At 50.8% G+C, this 19,515-nt stretch overlaps 1 protein-coding gene across 1 annotated transcript in view; it reads left to right on the top strand.

Annotated features, from left to right (window-relative positions):
• Igsf21 (immunoglobin superfamily member 21) overlaps positions 1 to 19,515 on the top strand; it is a 226,182-nt gene that overhangs the window by 185,181 nt on the left and 21,486 nt on the right. Inside the window, exon 4 of the mRNA XM_034502950.2 lies at positions 971 to 1,089. Within this exon, the coding sequence (XP_034358841.1) occupies positions 971 to 1,089 (119 nt within the window). The remainder of the gene's footprint in view (positions 1 to 970; positions 1,090 to 19,515) is intronic.

Consider the following 19,515-nt stretch of genomic DNA (forward strand, 5'->3'; position numbering starts at 1 on the left):
TATGTCCACCAGGGTGGGGATTCCTTGGGGAAAGGAATGTTTTTGTGTTTCTGGGCATAAAGTGGCCCCTCGGCAGTATGGAAGGCAGGACTCTATGGTGCCACGGTGGTGGTTTAGCTTTACAGGGTGGGGCAATACTGACCATCTCACATCTCGGTTTCCCTGAGATAATGACCAATCCCTGCACTGTGGCTGAGGTAGATTGCATAGGAATGCCCCTCCCCCATAGACATATATATTTAAATGCTTGGTCCCTAGTTGGTGGAACTGTTTGGGAAGGATTAGGAGGTGTGTCCTTGTTGGAGGAGGTGTGTCCTTGTTGGAGGAGGTGTGTCCTTGTTGGAGGAGGTGTGTCCTTGTTGGAGGAGGTGTGTCCTTGTTGGAGGAGGTGTGTCACTAGGGTTGGGCTTTGGGGTTTCAAAAGTCCATGCTAGACCCAGTCTCTCTGTATGTCCCTGCCTCCTGCCTTTAGGTCAGGGTATAAGTAACTCTCTGAAACTGTAAGCAAGCTTCCAGTCGAATGCTCTGTTCTATAAGATGCCTTGGTCATGGTGTCTCTTCACAGCAATAGAACAGTAGGTAAGACAGTGGAGGTTATGAAGAATGAGTCAGGAGCAGGCCTCGAGCTGGTGGCAGCTAAACCCAGCAGCTCTAAAGCCACATCACCCACAGGGCTTTGAGAGTAACACATGACCAGCCCCACAGTTGAGTTACTGCTCCTGGGCACAGATCTGGCTCAGGCTGAACATAAACGCACACTGTCCACACCCCCTCTGTGCCTGAGCCTCAGCACCAGGCACAGAGCCTGTATACAGTGGATGCCCCACAAATGCAGTCCTTCCTCCCAGTCTAGACCACAGGTGTACGATGTCTTTGTAGAGCGGGTGAGTGGAGCCTGGACAGGTTTGTACAGGGTTGGCCTCCTGAGCCCCGCAATATCAGCCTCACTCCTTCGTCTGCTTCTCTGCAGGCTGCCTGAGGTCCGGATCTCAGACAACGGTCCCTATGAGTGCCACGTGGGCATCTACGACCGAGCCACGAGGGAGAAGGTGGTCCTCGCCTCGGGCAACATCTTCCTCAACGTCATGGGTGAGTCAGTGTCCCGGGACAGAGGGACATGGGTGTGTCCATGCACACACAGCAGGCTGTCCTGAGACACCTTGTTAAATCCCTGTCGCATATGTACAGAATCATCTACTACCCTTGCATGAGAGGAGGAAAAAGGCCAGACGGTGGCAAACTGAGATTGTGGAACCTGGCCCCAGTGTCCTCTTGTTAGGGACTCATTTCATGGACCCAGGGTCTGCTTCATCTCTGACTCCCATGGGCTATGTGAAGGGCTACTTGTTGATTGGATTAAACGAGTCACCGAAGGAATGGCTGGTGTCCAGGGACAGCAGGCTACCACAGCCCTGAGCTTTTTCACAGAAGGTTGGCAAGAAATGTCAGTCTCTAGAGCCACCCAGGTGTAGGCCCTGTGGCACAGTGGGGCTAGAGGAGAGAGGCCCTGAGCTTATGGTTACTGATGCTGCCTTCCTCTGGCTAAGGCCAAGGCTCTACCAGGAGAAGCCCCAAGGGGCAAGTGCTCTGAGAATCCTCTACCAGGGCTGACTGCCAGAACCTCCAGAGAGGGGACCCAGTACCTCAGCTGTGACACACTCCAAAGACTCCCTCCATTTTCTTCCCGGGGCTTTTCTAGGAGTATTGAAAGCCTAGGAAGTTAGAGAACATTCTGGGCTGAGTGTGGGGGCCTCCTGGGTTCTCACTCTGGCTCTGTTACCTCCATGTATGCATCCGTGACATGGGATGGCAATACTAGTATCTGTCCAGTTGATGCAAAATTGGCTGAATCGACCCTCATTCGGCCTCAGTTTCCCCGCTGGAGATGCAAAGGACTTGCTCTGCGTAGTCCCGGGAAGATCCACCAGCACCGTGCTCTTGCGAGATTCTGTGGCCACTCCTCTGGAAGAATGCTTGGGTTTGGCCTTGACCCAGCCTCCGGCGTCTCTGTTTTTCCTATCAAATAATATTTGTCAGGGCAACAAAGCCTGCTATACTCTGGCAATCGATAAGAGCACAAAGGCCCTGCGGAAAGTCCTCGATCTGGGGAAATTGAAAACCTCCAAAGGTTTGCAGACCTCAGGCGCAACATTGATTCCATCACGGTAGCTTGGGGAGGAGATGGCATCGCTGGGCAGAGTGGCCGGGTTCTCTGACAGCGCATGCTCAGTGCTCAGCCCCGCAATGTCCACCCCAGGGAAGAAACGCAGCTCAACCTACACCATCCAGGGTCTCCCAGTCCAACGAGAGATCCACGTCCCATTAATTACTCGTCAAATGGTTGTGGAGCATCCTGGGCACCTTCTCTGGGTCCAAAAGTAGAGATAAACTTTGAACAGAATGAAGTTCCTGTCCTTGGTGAATTTGTCTAGGGTGTGAGCCAGGCGAGCCAGGCATAGGACGCATGCGCAGATGAAACAGTAAGCTGTCAGGTAACTGGTAGCGTATTCTAGAAGAAACATAGAGTAGAGCGATGGGTAAAGATTATCTGCAATGGGTGGCCATGCTAACTAAGAGGGCGGGATGCAGAGGAAGCCAAGCCCTTCTGGGGCCACTGGGTGCTTAGCTAGGTCCTTGTACATTTCCACACATCGTGGTGCTCCCGCCTCACAGCTAACCAGGAAGGAAGGGCTATCCTGATCTGATTATTTTGAGACAGGATCTCATGGAGCACAGGCTGGCCTCAAACTCGATACCTTGCCAATGTTGACATTAAACTTCCAATCCTTCTACTTCTACCTCCCAAGTGCTGGGATTACAGGTGTGTGCCACCATGCTCAGTTTATGAAGTACCGGGAATTGAACCCAGGACTTCATGCATGCAAGGTGAATACTCTATCCACCAAAGCACAAAGCAGCTGTGAGGGACTGATGGTGTGCAGTGGCTTTCGTGGAGATGGCCTGGGCCCTGTACACTACATATGCCAGGGGCGTTCCATACTCCCAAATCTGGGGTCCCATCCTGCCTTGCTGTTAGATAGTACACACTCATGACACAAAGGAGACCCAGGCATTGAACAGCCTCTGGCCTTATGAAGGACATTTTGTAGATGACTCTCTGTCTGAGCAGTGTTTATGGCTCTCCAGAGCCTTGAGTCATCTGAGGAATGGAGGTTCTGGAAGCCTGGGGTGTTTCTGAGCGTGGTGTGGGCAAGGAGGGCGTTCTGCCTACTTGACTTCCCAGCCTCCTCTTTAGAGTCCACCTGTCGTTTGATGTTCACCTGTCTTGCCTTGGAGAAGGAACCAGGATCTACTGCAGCCTTGAGGAAGGCAGCAACCACCCACGTGCCATGCCAGCTGTGAAAGTCTCCCCTCCAGTGACATTTCACGCCACCGACCCACCATGACACTATGTCAGCACCCTTCCCTATCTATCTTTGTAGTCTGCACCCAGTGACTCAGCAACTGTCAATCAAAATCTGGGAGGGTATAATGGTTTCTTGGCACATGGGTTATTGGGCACATGTGTATTGTGTGTCTACAGAGAATAGAGGGAGGTATTCTCTGTCAGTCACTGCCCAGTGGCAGGGTCTCTGCTTTACTGGAAATCTTGGGTTTTTCAGCTAGACTGGCAGCCAGCAAGTGCCAGCAGCCCCCCTCTTCTGAGAGAGCAGATCCAGCTTTTACAGGGAGGGGTGCGGAGATCTGCACTCCAGGCCTCCTGTTTGGGTGGCAGGTCCCTTTAACCACTGAGCCATCTATCCAGGTGAAAGAGGTTTTGGTTTTTGTTATCCATTTTCGTGTGTGTGTGTGTGTGTGTGTGTGTGTGTGTGTGTGTGTGTGTGTACACACGAATGCACATGCATGTGAGCACACACATGTATGCATGAGTACATGTACGTGGGCACCTGCATATGGATACCAGGCTTGATATCAAGAGTCAAACCCAATTTTGCTCTTTCATGGAGGCAAGGCCTCTCAATCGAGCCCAGAGCTTGCTGATATGACTACCTTGTCTGTCCAGCTTGTTGTAGGGAATTCCTGTGAGCTACCACACCTACCCACCATTTACGCAGACTTGGAGAAGGGGGATTTGAACTCTGATTCTCACATTTGCACCCCAGCCCTGAAAAGTTTTCTAAATTATACTTGCCCCCAACTCCATGACTTTCTTCACATATATCTGAGTCAGAGCCGATTTCCAAAATCACAGGCCCTCATGACCTACACTTTTACATGGCCCCACCCAGATCCTTCCTCAGGGTCTCAGTGACCCGCCAAAGACCCTCCAAGTGACTAGAGGCTGTTCAATGCCTGGGTCCCCTTTGTGTCATGAGTGTGTACTATCTAACAGCAAGGCAGGACGGGACCCCAGATTTGGGAGTATGGAACGCCCCTGGCATAGTGGAATATGTAGCGTACAGGGCCCAGGCCATCTCCATGAAAGCCACTGCACACCATCAGTCCCTCACAGCTGCTCGCAGAGGCCTCTGGGTAGAGATGAAGCTGAGAGAGCGGCTGTAATTTCACGCCTTTCACATCCCGCCATGTGGTAGGAAAGACATTTGGGAGGCCCATGAGCGAGCGACACTCAGGGTGTGTGCTGCATGCAGCCATTAAAATGTTTCTATCCAAGCTGCCGACAAACAGGGAGCCAATCTGAATGCTGTGTGCTGGGCTCTGGGAATATGTTCCGTGCAGTCACGGGAGGATGGCGAAGCTGCTTCCTGGAGGTGCAGGTCATGGGGCGAGTGTGTTCAGGGGCTTGCGTTACAAGAGATTAAACATAACGAGGCCTGGGCTCCTCGCCCCTACCAGAGCTGAAGTCTTCCTCCTGAGTGGCCAGGGGCGGCACCTCGGCCACAGGTCATGGCATGTGAGGGACAGAGTCTGTGGCTAGGAGGTCCTATATGGCCTATCTTGTCCACAATTAGAAGCCCTTACTCCCTCCAGATTCTCAAGGCAACCCCTCTACCTTTGACATGGGTTGTTTGTAACCCAAATACCTACCATCCTGACGCGTAGGCCAGAGACCTCACTCAGAGCGCAGGCTGGAGCATCTGGTGCTGAGCTCGTTTATAGTCAGGTAGGGCTGTGGTACCTGGGCAAGGATGAAGGGTTCTGGGGGAGGGAGAGGAAGCATCCACATTCCCTCCATTCCATTTCTTCCTCTCCAACCTCTGCCCAGAACAACCCTCCCCCCTTAGCCCTTCCTAGCAGAGCACCGAACTTGTCATCCTGCAGACCAGATGACAAACTCCAGTTGAGTTAGTTAGTGTCTACTCTGACTCGAGTGGAACACGCTATTCAACTTCTTTTCCAATAAAATAAAATAAAATAAAATAAAAATTAATAGTTAATAATACATAATGCCTTTTTTAAAAAGACAGGGTCTCATATAGCCCAGGCTGACCTCAAACTCATTGTATAACAAGCCATGACCTAAAATTTTCTTTTAAAAGTTCACCTATTTTTATTTTATGTGTATGAATGTTTTGCCCACCTGTGTGTCTATGCATCGCACGCATGAAGACACATGTGCAGTGTCTTCAGAAGCCAGAAGAGGGCGTCAGAGTCCATAGAACTAGAGTTACAGATGGTTGCTAGCTGTTGTTTGGGTGCTGGGAATTGAACCTGGATCCTCAACAACAGCAGCCAGTGCTCTTAACCACTGAGCCATCTCTCCAGCTCCACCTCTGGAGCTTTCACTCTTCCTGACTCTGTCTCCCAAGTGCTGGGATTACAGGCTGTACCATGCCTGGTTTCCTAAGGTGCAGAGGACAGAATGCAGGGCTTGATGTATGCTGTGCAAGACTCCACCAGCTGAACCCAGAACAATCGATCAGAAAATGACTCTGATATCCTCAGGGTCCCTCTCCCATCCAGTCTTCATTTGGCAAGTGTTTATTAAAGGCCTCGCAAGCATGTCCAACCCTCAGTTGACTGACAGTGTGTGTGGCCCCAGGTCATTATGGCCACTCATCAGATTCTGGAACTTACCTGAAACGCTATGAGATAGGTGCACTTTGCAGTTTCTGGATGACATCGTATTGCAAGGTCAAAAGAATGGGCGTGCCTGTGGCACATTCCAGGTACCACCCTATGTACTGGAACAAGACAAACAGAAATGCCATGTACTTCAGGTGCAGACTGGAAACCGGGCTCTAAGCCTGTGACAGTCATACAATGTGTCCAAAAGTGGTCAGGAGCCAGCAGAAAGGTGGCCACTTTGGACAGGATCCCTTGGAGAAGGTGACATTTGGAGAAGGTATAATGGCCACTGAGGACTTCCTTACTCAGCAGCCCCGAGCTCCAATCCCACCCTAAGCCAAGAGCCCAGCAGAGAGCAAGACAGAGTCCTCACCTCTGTGACCTGCCTTCTAACAGAGATAGTACAGGTTGAGGTGCCCACATGGAAACTGAGCCTTCAAAAGTGTGTTCATTTCCCAGGCCTGCCTGGGGCTTGTGACCACGAACTGCCGGACTGTGGCCATAGTGACTGGTGGCTGGTGACTGTCAACCGCCTTCACAGATCTGTCACATGACACACGCCTCCTTCATGCAAGTTGGTCTCAGCGTCACATGCTATTTCTTTCCAGGAGGCCTGTCTACTCTTCTTTCCTTCTGATTTATTTTTATTTTATTTGGAGACTGGGTCTCATGAAACTCCATGGCTTGGAACCAAGGGTGACCTTGAACTTGTGATATTCCTGTGTCTGCCTCCAGATGGCTGGGTTTACAGACATGTGTCACCACATCAGGTTTATATAGTTCTGGGGATTCGACCCAGGGCTTCGTGCATGCTGGGCAAGCACTCTACTGACAATGCCACCTCCCAGTCTGCTCCCTGCACTCCGTTCTTCTGAGGACACAGGTCATTAGATTAAGATGCACTCTGAAGCAGTGTGCTATCATCTCAGTCTAATTACTTGCATAAGGTCACACTCTCGGAGACTAGGGCTTAGGACTCACCATATGTTTGAGGAAACGATGTCAAGCCATGGCAGTCATGGGGGGAGGAGGGAAGAGGCTGTGACTGGGAAGCCACTGCTCTGTCTTCCCAGTGACATGGTCATCCGTCGCTGTGTGGTTAGCACACCAGGCTCCACTGTTCATGTCCTCTCTCAAGGACAGTCAAGTGCTCAAATAGGTAATCCTGCCGCTTACCCTTTACTAGAGAGGAAACAGAGAGGTAGTGTTCCTTGCCTGGATTCCCTAGCCAGAAAATAGGAGCCGGGATGTGAGGCGGGGGAGGTTCGGGGGACGACAAAGATTTATCCTAGGCCATTATTATTAGCCTTATTCCTGCTCAGTGTTTTATTGCTGTGAAGAGACACCATGACCACTGGCAACTCTTATAAAAGAAAGCATTTAACCGTGGCTGGCTTATGGCTCAGAGGTTTAGTCCATTATCATCATGGCAGCACACAGAGAGACGTAGCAAGAGTTCTACATCTGGATCTGCAGGCATCAGAAAGAGAGAATGAGTCACTGGGCCTGGCTTGGGCTTTGGAAACCTCAAAGCCCACCCCCCAGTGACACACTTCCTGTAACAAGGCCACACCTCCTAATCCTTTTAAATAGTGCCCTTCCCCTGGTGACCAGGCATTCAAATGCATGAGACTAGGGGGACCATTCCTATGCAAACCACACCACCCACTCTGAAGGTAGCTTACCAAGTAGTGGGAAGCCAGACAAACAGACCCTGGTGGTATCAAGAGGATTCCTCTTGGGGAGTTTGTTCATTGGCTAGCGTGACAGCCTGCCAAGGATGAAGCACTAAGATCTAGCCCCTCATAAACTGGTCCCGGTGGTACCCACCCATACTCCCAGCATTCAGGAGCATGAGAATTTCAAGGTTTTCCTCAGCTACATAAGAACTTGAGGCCAGCCTGGGCTACAGGAGACTCTGGCAAGAGCAAGGGCGAGCAATCCTCCTCTCAGGAATCTTCCAACCCCTGCTCGCTTCAGAGCCACCCCATGAGGCCAGTAGAGTGAACTTTGATGCTTTCTAGACTTGGAGCCCGCAGAGAGCACTGCTAGTGTGTGCCACCCGCACCCTGGCTTGTCTGCTTTCCAATACATTCTGCCCAGCTTTTCTTGTGGCAGGTGTTCATTCCCAACCCCCCCTACACACATACCTTACTATTTTACTCAATGGTTCTATTGAGTGATAATTCACACCCCACCATTCCTTTAATGTGTCCCATTTACATCAGGACCCTGCAGCCACCGCCATAGTCACTTCTAGAATCCTCCCATCACTTCCCAAAGAAACCTTGCAGCCATGACCACATGGTCACCTCCCTGCTGGCTTTTCTTACCGTGAATATTTCAGACAACACTTGGTTCTTTAGTATTAAGTTGTATCCCACTGTACAGGTTTCTCTCATTCACGGATCTTTCATCTGTGGAGGTGGCTTCGGGTTGCTCTCACCTTGTGGCGCTCACGAATCAGGCTGCTGTGAATACCTGTGAACAAGTTATTGTGCGAACATAGCTTCTGCTCTCTCCTCTGTGTGCCAGGAAGAAAATTGCCAAGAACGGTGGGAACCAGTGCATAGCCTTTTAAGGAAATAGCAGGAAGCTTGCACAGCTGCTGGGCCTGTTTGGGGGGAGTTGGGGCAGAGCTTTTTGGTTTGTTCTACTTGGTTTGGTGTTTTTGAGACAAGGTCTCCCTCTGTAACCCAGGCTACCCTTAACTCACAGCAATCCTACTGCCTCAGCCCCCTAAGCACTAGGATTATGTGAGACTTCAACATGCCTATCTTATGCTGCCCAGCAGCATCTGAGTAACCCAAATTGTTGCCAACACTTGTTATGAAGACCCCCAAACTCAAGAGACCCTTACTCAAGTCTCGGGAAGTCGCTGCCACCCACAAACTCCAAGACACCGTATCTAGATGCAATCAGCAGAGGTTTTATTAGGGAAGTTGGCCGGCCAAGGTCAAATCACGAGCTCTCTCAAGAGCAGAGTTTGACCAAGAGTGTCAGGCTAAGGGGTCTTTTAAAGAGGAAAATCACAAACCAGGGGAGTGAGGAGGGGGTGAGGGGTTGCCAAGGATACATAACATAAGAATAGCGAAACATTCCAGCAGAACCCACCCTGAATGATTTATAGTCATGGAAATCACTCTGTACACTAGTCTTCTCTAAAATGTGGTTTTACCATGTCACTGCCCTACCCTGTCATTTACCAGCTATTTATTAACTATTTCTCACTTGCTTCAGCCACAGCCCGGTCATTGTGTTTCACCACCTAAATGACTATCATTCTTTACAGCCAGTTCCCGAAACTGGCCTGGCTTGTTTCAGAGAAACTTTTTCATGTCCCTAAAAGAACTTAAAAAGCATATATATATATATATATATATATATATATATATATATATATAAATTTTCATTCTTCAGTTATTAAAAGCCAAGGGTCTTTTTAGTCTACCCATCCATCCTGGTGATTGGAGGAGGTGGCATCTCCTTGAAGGTGAGTGAGTACCTCATGCCCCTGCAGGGGACTCTTAGCCATGTCCTATCTCCCCAGGGACTGGCCAGTGTGGTGTTTAGCTGTAAGAGTCCCTACCTCCAAAGTTCCTTATCCACCTGATCTGCACACTCCTCTCCCATCCGTAGGCTTCACTTTCAGGAGGGTGACCTCAGGAGAATAGAGGGCTTGGAATCCACTGGTCTATTGTGTCTGCTTCTCTTTTATTGCTCTGTTGTTAGTGCCTCCATTAGTTTTTTTTCTTCTTGAGAGTTTTTATGACTTTAGCTCTTTGATTGGGCAGACAGTGCATGCTGAGTTATTGTACTGACTTGAGAGGGAGGGGTCCAGGTGTCCCAACAAATTCCTGTGGCAAGCTGTCCATCCATTGAACTCACCCAGCCTGGCTAGCAAGCATGCACTAGGATGGGACGTTCTCTTAGTTTCGATCCCTATGCAGATGGAGACTGGGTCCCACCTCATTTATGGGGCTGTACCTCGACATCTGATGAACAAAGGGGAAGATAGGATGGAGTCAAGTCTCAGAACTATACAGGGCTTGGGCAAAATGCAGGTGCTTTATGGAGTACTATGTCTTGGTGGGCAAGCCATCATATATATATATATATATATATATATATATATATATATATATATATATATATGTGTGTGTGTGTGTGTGTGTGTGTGTGTGTGTGTGTGTGTATTGGTGGTTTACCTATTTGTATGTCTCTGTGAGAGTGTCAGACCCCTGGAACTGGCAGTTGTAAGCTGTCATGTGGGTGCTGGGAATTGAGCCTGTGGCCTCTGGAAGAACAGTCAGTGTTTTTAACCTCTGAGCCATCTTTTCAGCTGGGCAAGCCATCTTTGATAGAATATAAAGAAATGAAATGTTTCTCACACACCTGGCTTGTTTTGTAAAGTTTGCTTATTTAAAGTTTATTTATTAATCTCTGTGTGCCCCTCTACATGAGTTTATGTGTATGAGTTCAGGTACCCACAGAAGGCAGGAGGCACCTCATCTCTAAAAAGCTGCAGTTACAGGCAGTTGTGAGCCACCTAAAATGGGCATCACAAACTTTAACATAGGTCCTTTGGGAGTGCAGTATGCTCCTAACTGCTGAGCCATCTCTCCGGCCCCCACAACTGGCTTTTTATGTGGGTGTTAGGCTCCAAATTGAGACCTCCATGCTTATCCAAAATACATCTTGTCCACTGCACTGTCCCTCCCTGTGGGGAACCGATAGAAGGCGGCTATCATCCTTGCAGCCATCTTGAGCCATATACCCTGACAAGAGACTTGTTTGCAACAGCCTACAACAACTGAGCACACTCTGATAACATCTTGTTTTAGATACCCAGGATTTTCCCTTGGGTGTGTGAGACTTAAAGGTGTGACTTAGAAGTGAGACATATAAAAGGCGAGAGGCAGACAGAAGACAGGCACTTGTAACTAGGACTTGGAAAAGGACTTGGAACTGGGAAAGAGACTAGCAACTTAGAACTAGGACTTGAGACTTATTACAGCTGGAATTGGGATTAGGATTTGAGATTTATTACAGCTGGAAACTAGGAATTAGGACCTGAGACTTGGTGCTAGAAACTAGGAACTTGGAACTAGGGACTTGGGGAGAAGAAGACAGACTGAAGAATAAACGGAATTGAATCACACTCTGTCTGGTCTCCATTCTTTGAGTCCGTCCTCACTCTCTGTCTTGCTGAACCCCGACCCGCAGACTGGAGCAGGGCTCTAACAATTTAGCCCCCAAGGCTTTTGGCAGTGCGGGTTCCAACATTGATAGAGCAGTCCCTGACATTTGGCACCCAACATGGGGCAGAGCGGTCCATGACACCTCCCCACCCCCACGCTTCTGGGACTTTCTATTCTATCTTATAAGCCTGTGTCAGCCGTATACACACCTGTGACTGGCTCAACAGCCATGTGACTCTGGGCAGTGGGTTCATGGGAAACATAGAATAACTCAGTAATTCTAGCTTCCCCAGGGAAAGGAACTTGCCCTGGTGGATGGAAGCTTCTAGAAGAAAGGAACCAGGAGTTCCTAAGTATGGGTGGAGGCCACTCTGCCTCCTTGAGTTCTGGCTAGAGGATAGGCTTTCCGTGGAATCCTTCCCAGTGCCCTTCTCTTGAGAAAGGCAAATTCCCAAGACAGGATATCTCTAGAGTTCCCTCTTGTCTTGGATATTATTCTATTGCTGCACCAAAACTTCATGACCAAGACAACTTACAGAAGAAAGAGTTAATTGGGGCTCATAGTTCCAGAGGGTGAGTCCATGATGCTCATGGAGGCAGTGCTGGGGGCATGGCAGAAGGCAGGCAGGCATGGCTCTGAGGCTCTAGCTAGAAGCTCATATCTTAAGATACAACCCTGAGGCAGAGAGAAAGAGACAGACACCACACAGGGAGTGTTGGTGAAGCTTTTGAAGCCTCAAAGGCATCCTCCTGTAACACACCTACTCTACCAAGACCACCCCTTAATCCTTCCAGAACAGTTCCAACCACTCAGGACTAAGAGTGTGAACTGTGAACCTGGGGGAGACATTCTTATGCAAATCGCTTCACCTCTCAAGAAGCCAGCACTTGCTCAGGGCAGAGAGGGGGTGGGAGCTGGGAGTCCAGGGAGCACAGTCCACTTATGGGTAGAAACACCCTGAGCTGCTCTGAGGTTCCTGGCAGGGGCTGCTGAGAGGCAGGGCTCACAGCTGCAGGACCACACACCCCAGGATGCCTGCTGGGAAGAAAATGATTAGCTACAGCCCCGGTCTGGGAGCTTGAGGAGCCACCCCACCCCACCCACAGGGCACACACTAATTACAGTAAACATCCAGGCCACAGCTGTGGAGAACTGAGGATAGCTCAGTATCAAGATGTGCTGGGAAGTCAGGCTGTGAACCCCAACTCTTACCTCCTGCCTCCGAAGCTCTCAGAGCCTTGGGTCAACTGAAGCCAGCAAGGCCAGATCTGTGACCTGTCTCGTGGGTTAGGGACAAATCAATGTTGCATGTCCCCCAAGCTACAGAAGGAGGCACCTTAGTAATTAATCCCCAACTGGAGGATTGCCCTCAGCTAAATTTGGTCCATTGTGTGGATGGAGCCCACCTTGATGATGAGAGGCTTGGAGAAGGCTTTGTGTTTGAATCTAAATTTTCTGCCCATTCCAGAGTCTGTCTACTGAGTGTTTATTAGACACCAGGCGTGGCTCAGTACCTGATGGATCTTGGGTAGCAGCTCTAGAAGCAAAGCCCGTTCCTTGTTTTCCTGTTTCACAGATGGGAAAACCAGGCTGAGGAGCTGTGCCCAGGGATGCAAGTCTGAATAGGGTGGAACAGCAATTCGCAACCTTGTGTGTCTCCACACCTCCGGGTATCAAGCAAGCCTTTCACAGGGGTCACATAGCAGCCATACTGCGTATCAGATGTTTCTATTACAATTCATAACAATAGAAAAATTACAGTTATAAAGTAGCGACAAAAGTAATATTATGGCTGGGGGTCAGGGGTCACCACAGCCTGAGGAACTGTGTTAAAGGTCACAGCATTAGGAAGGTTGAGAACCATTGAAGCCACTGGTGTGGAAGCCACCAGGGCAGTGGGCTCTCTCTGAAGGCACATGGATGAGGGCTGACTGTGTGAAGGGGAAGCTGAGAGCTGGTTGTGCGTCCTTAGGAAGAACTGTACAAACTGCAAAGGGGCAGGTCATTACAGGTGACACAAAGGGGGGTAGGGGGCGTGTCACACCACGCCTGTGGCCTGACTCCAAGAAAGCAAGAAGGGAGAAAGGGGGCGAGATAAGGTCCCCAATGGCTTTGATAGGTCATTAACTTAATACCCACCTCTCCCAAGTTCATGCAACACAGGTTTCCTGAGCAACACAGCCCTGGTAGAGGGAGGGTCGAGTCTTTTCTCTGCCACCCTATGTTGATCTTGGAATCTCCTCTGTTCTTTTCTATTCTCCTGCCTAACCACAGACCTCACAGCCTGCTATATCCTCCACCTCTCAGAGGAGCATGACCTGGGATGTTGCTTCATTTCCACCCCAGGGCCTCAGTCTTCCTGTCTGCAAAGTGGGGTTACAGAAGCATCTCCCGCATTGGGACACGGGCATGTGACTGTCAAATAGAGCCCTGTGCCCCAGGCCCACAGTGAAGGCATTTCTCCCTCCCCCTCTTTGGCCAGCACTCCTCGCCTGTCAGCATCAGCTTCATCAGAGTCAAGGCACAGGGGACAGCTGTAAGAAATACTAACAGCCAGGGGCGGGTCTCTCAGCAGGATGGTGGCAACTCTGTCCCCTCCCAGGGGGACTGGCTGCCAAGTGATGGGGAAGCATGGAGTCAGCACCCCACCCTGATCCACCCCTTCTAGTCTCCCTGTTACTTCGCCTTTTAGTGGGTCTTCTTCCCTGGAAATGGTTCTCCTCTCCCATGGGGCCCATGAGTAGGCAGGAAGTGTTCAGCCTGCCGGAACAGGAAGTGCCCGGCTCATACACTACACACTGCCATTGTGAAGGTGCCAAGCAGGCAGAGAAAGGCAGAGACCACACAAGCCAGCCCCAGGACTGAACTAGTAGTAAGCATCGCGTGTGGGCATGAGGGACCATTCTGTACACAGCAGCTCCCAGGCATGGAGACCAACAGGAGAGAGGGGTCAGACATGAGATGCCTGGCAAGATTTGGCACAAGATTGAGATGTTCATCTGAGAAGGTATCAGGACAGTCATAAAGCCTCAGTCAGTGCCTCCGGCTTCAGGGATATGGGACAGAGAATGAACACCCAGGCACCCTTCATGTCAAACAGATAGGTCTTCCAAAGTGGGTGGCTAGATGGGCAGTTCAGGGCCTGAGGTAGAGGCTGGGCTGGGCTGGACTGCGCTGGACTGCGCTGGACTGCGCTGGGCTGGACTGCGCTGGGCTGGAGTGCCTTGATGGTCCATAGCAAGGGATGCAGTCCAGAGGACTCAGGCCAAGGCCGTCTAAGCCAGGTACGAACAGGCCTAGAACCTGATGCTGTTATCTTGAATACCTCAAAGCAGCTGAGGATAAAGAAAAGGACTGATGTCCCCTCCACCTACCTGCCCACCCACAGCCTCTCAGTTGCCAAAGCCATCAGCTGAGTGCCATCGTGGATGAGCAGACAGATGGTGTGAGCTCAGAGGAGCGCTTTGGAGTGAACTAGCAAGGACAGTCACTTCCCAGCTTCAGCCCCAAAGGTCTGAGCCTGTTGCCTGCTTCCTGTCCAGGTTCCTCAAATCCCCATCCACCCTCTTCAAACACAGCTCTGCCAAGTTGGGGCGCCTTTGACAGAAGCCCACTGTGTACCTAGAAGAGACCCAGCACGTCCCATCAGCCAGCCGGCTCCCAAGCACCTTTCCAGGGAAGCGGGACAAGAGATACCCAGCCAGGGGCAGCAGGACAACCAGATGGCCACTGGAGGATCTGGATAAGTAGCCCCTCACCAGACACCGACATGCGATATGGGCGGTGTGAGATCCCCAGGCACACTGTCAGTTGGCACTTCAGCAGCCTGGATGTCAACAGGTCCTTATTTTACCAAAGAGGAAACTGAGTTGGTCCCTGAGAGGGAGCACTCAGTCAATTTGCACTCAGTCAGCCTCCAATGCCCTTTTCTCCACAGGGGAGAAAGTTACAGATGGAGACACAGTCACTGAAGTCCCTACTCAGTGTGGTTTGGGAAACTGCATTAAATACCTCTACCATGATTGTGGTGAGCAGACAGCTTACGGCTGTGAGTTGTAGGGTCCCTGGGACCACAGAGCCTGTGGCCTCCCTACTTCTCCCAGGGATCCCAGTCAAGGGGAAGAGAACAGGTCATGTGTCCACTCATCCCTAACTCAAACCACGGTCACAAGCACCCACTATGCATCTGCTACGGTGACGGCATGAGGCCTCGTCTTTCTACAGAGCGCCACCTAGGGGAGAGATTGTGTCAGTAGAGGGCAGCCAAGGAAGGGTGGTCACTAGTGCAGACTTCACTAGAATCTCTTTAAATGAGGTAATATATGACCCTAGCGACACAGGTCTTCCCTACTTTAGTCAGTGAAGAAACTGAGATCATATCATGGCCAAGGTCACACAGTGAGTCAGCGGCAGAGCTTGCTTGCAAGCCCAATAGCTCGGTTCCAGAAGCTTCTATATGGCTTCACACTGACATGCCCATCCTGCCTTCCTGAGTCAGGAAAAAAAAAAAAAAAAAAAAGCATCTCATTTGCTCAAACTGCAGCCAAGTGGCTACGAACCTCCAGGTCCCTCCAACCTTCTGGACCTTCTGCATCTTGCCACCAGAGCACCAATCTGCTTCCTGAGACGCATCACTCTGCCTCCAGATCCCCATCTGAGCATGTCCGCAGGAGCACCGTTAAACCCTGACAACTGTTAGGTCAGCAATGCCTTATTCCCACACTACCCGGAGCAGGATTTAGTGTCTCTGGCAGAAGGTAGACTCCCTCCCTGGGACAGGACCCTTAATTACCTGTGATATGTGATCCTGGAGCTGCGGTGTGCCTCCAGCCCAGGGTTGTAAAGAGAGCAGAAGGCTGGGTTTTCGGTGTTCTGGTGTTCCCGTAGCCATCTGATGAGAGACAGCCTGGAGCAGGAGCAGTGGGGAGCTGCCTGAGTGGGAGCCATGCGCTACCCTGAAGGAAGTGGGCTGAGGAAACACAATCCCAGCACCATGTATTGTAAGGGAAACTGAGATCAAGAACATGCTGCAAGTGGCCTTATTCTGGGGCTCACAGTCCTGGCTGCTGAATTGGCTACAATGGATTCCAGACTCGGTTTCCCTGGCTGACTGAGGCTCAGAATTCTTTAGGGATGCTCTCATAGAAACTAACATGAGGAGACAAGTAGGATTATTCCCATTTTACAGAAAGGGAAACTGAGACCCAAGGGTTCCAAGGGCTGCCGTGCGCAGAGGGCCTGACTTCCAAGCTCCAGGACTGACACAGGGCTGGAAGGCCCAGTCTCTTCCTCAAGGAGTCCATCACTGAAAGGGAGCTGGGCAGGAAACCAGGTTCCTGGAAGACCAGGAATAGAGGAAGACTAGAGTGTAAGCAGAGGGACATGGGTAACCTAGGTAACAGTGTTGTCCTGGGTGGTGCTGGCTTTAGCTGGTAGAAGCATCCTGTGGTGCCAGATGGAAGATAGAAGAAGGGAAGAGGGGAAGACACCCGTCAGCAGTTTCTTAGTGTCTAGTCAGGGTTTACTGCTGTGAGCAGACACCATGACCAAGACAACTCTCATAAGGACAACATTTAGTTGGGGCTGGCTTACAGGTTCAGAGGTTCAGTCCATTATCATCAAGGCGGGAACATGGCAGCATCCAGGCAGGCATGGTGCAGGAGGAGCTGAGAGTTCTACACCTTCATCTGAAGGCTGTTAGCAGAATACTGACTTCTAAGTCAGTAAGATGAGGGTCTTATAGTCCACACCCACAGGACACACCCACCCCAACAAGGCCACACCTCCAAATAGTGCCACTCCCTGGGTCAAACATACTCAAATCACCACACTGAGTCACTGTTTTGTTGCTGTGAACAGACACCATGACTAAGGCAGCTAGCTCTTAAAACACTTCATTGGAGACTTGCTTACAGTTTCAGAGGCTATCATCATGGTGGGGCGCACGGCAGAGTGCAGGCGGTGCCGGAGCAGTAGTTGGAAGCTCTACATCATGGTCTGTATGCCGAGAGAGAGAGAGAGAGAGAGAGAGAGAGAGAGAGAGAGAGAGAGAGAGAGAGAGAGAGAGAGAGAGAGAGAGAGAGAGATTGACTCTGAGCTTTGCATGAGCTTTTGAAACCTAGGAATCCACCCCCAGTGACACACTTCCTCCAACAAGGCCACATCTTCTAATCCTTCTTACCCTTTCAAATGAGCCTACGGGGGACATTTTTATTCAAACCACCACAAGCAGGGGACACCACTGTATGCTGGAGCACAGGAAGGGGCAGTCAGAGGTGGCAGGTTGCAGTCAAGGGTCTTAATACCTTACATAGTATTCAGGAGAACCATATGATGATGATCCCATTCTACAGATAAGGAAACCGAGGCAGGGCAAAGATAAGTGACCAGCCAACATCACCTAGCTATTACATGTCAGAGCCAAGATGCACTGTGAGTCAGAAGAGTCCTAGGTCAGAGGTGAGCCAGGTGGCTGAGGCCCCAGCAACAAGCATGCCCTCCCCCATGCTCCAGCATACAATAGTGACCCTGCTTGTGGTGGTTTGAATAAGAACAGGGTTCATAGATTTGAATTCTTAGTCAGCTGGGGAGTGGCATCATTTGAAAGGATTAGAAGGATTGGGAAGGTGGTGAAGAGGGGATACAGACCCTGACTCTCTGAGGCTACAGCCAAGCCCCGCCTACTGTATCCTCAAATGCTTTTCCACATCATTCATTGAGGCAGGGGGTCTCAAGAGCTCACTGATACAAGTCTTGCCAGCCAGATTGCTCTGGGGGTCCTGTCTCTGTCTTCTGAGGCTGGAATTACAGGCAAACTCTACACCTACACAGCATTTACATGGATTCCAGGGACCCCAACTGGAATCTTCATACTTCTTTGGTAACTGCTTTAACCACTGAGCTCTCCAGCCTCAATTGAACTTTATTCTGAACTATGGAGGAGGAAATGTGGGAGCCCCCTCCCACCAGATACCCCCCCCCTCTGCAGCTCCTCCTGATAACTACACTATGAATAGCAAGCCAAACAGATGATTCATTTGCCTCCGGTTTAAAAATCAATCCTGAAATGTTCATAGGGTAGTGAAGGTAGTGGACTCATTGCCTCCTAGAAATCTGTCCTGCCCCGATGGAAGGGTCTGAGCTTGGATGTAGGGTGCAGGTGTGGGTGCTGGCATGGGGTACAGGTACGGGGTACAGATGTGGGGTGCAGGTATGGGGTATAGGTGTAGGGTGCAGGTATGGGTAGAAGTGTGGGGTACAGGTGCTGGGTACAGGTGTGAGTACAGATATGGGGTGCAGGTATGGATGCAGGTGTGGGTACAGGTGTGGTTGCAGGTGTGGATGCAAGTGTGGGTACAGGTGTGGGTGGAGATGTGGGATGCAGATGTGAATGCAGGTGTGGGTGCAGGTGTAGGGTGCAGGTGTGGGTACAGGTGTAGGGTACAGGTGTGGGTGCAGGTGTGGGTGCAGGTGTGGTTACAGGTGTGGTTGCAGGTGTGGGTACAGGTGTAGGGTGCAGGTGTGGGTGCAGGTGTGGGTACAGGTGTAGGGTACAGGTGTGGGTGCAGGTGTGGTTGCAGGTGTGGGTACAGATGTAGGGTGCAGGTGTGGGTACAGGTGTAGGGTACAGGTGTGGGTGCAGGTGTGGGTGCAGGTGTGGTTACAGGTGTGGTTGCAGGTGTGGGTACAGGTGTGGGTACAGGTGTAGGGTACAGGTGTGGGTGCAGGTGTGGGTGCAGGTGTGGGTGCAGGTGTGGGTGCAGGTGTGGGGTCAGGAGCAGGGTTGACTCAGCATTATGCTTTTCAGGAGACTGGGGAGGCCCAGAGGGCTGAAATGGTGGCAGCTAAGACTCACTGCTACAGAAGGTTGGTGTGTGCAGGATCCCCTGGCCACTGTCTGCTGTGGCACTGTTTAAATGGGGAAACTAAGGACAGGGAAAATAATCTAGAGATCAGAGTCAAAACCTCCACAGACTGCAGCCCTTTGATTCCCACTGTGCCCATGGAGTGCCTGGAGTGGCCAGGGTCCATGTGTGCCCGTGGAATGCCCATGGGCTGTGGAATGCCCTTCCTCACCTCCTGGTAGTGCCCCAGTGTGGAGAGTCACCCCAAGACTCCTAGCCCTGGGAAAAATCAGAACCCAAAATTCCACTGAACATGGATACTCCTGACTGTAATTGCTCTCTAGACAGACCCCCTAAGCCCGGGGCCGTCTGGCTCCATCTTACTCCCCTCAAGCTGCTCCCTGAGACAATCCCATAATCCCTTGTCACAGCTTCCAAGGAACACAGCCTGCCCAGCCAAGACTGCAGTCTCCCAGTT

Source organism: Arvicanthis niloticus, chromosome 5 (assembly GCF_011762505.2).
Source record: "Arvicanthis niloticus isolate mArvNil1 chromosome 5, mArvNil1.pat.X, whole genome shotgun sequence".
NCBI lineage: Eukaryota > Metazoa > Chordata > Mammalia > Rodentia > Muridae > Arvicanthis > Arvicanthis niloticus.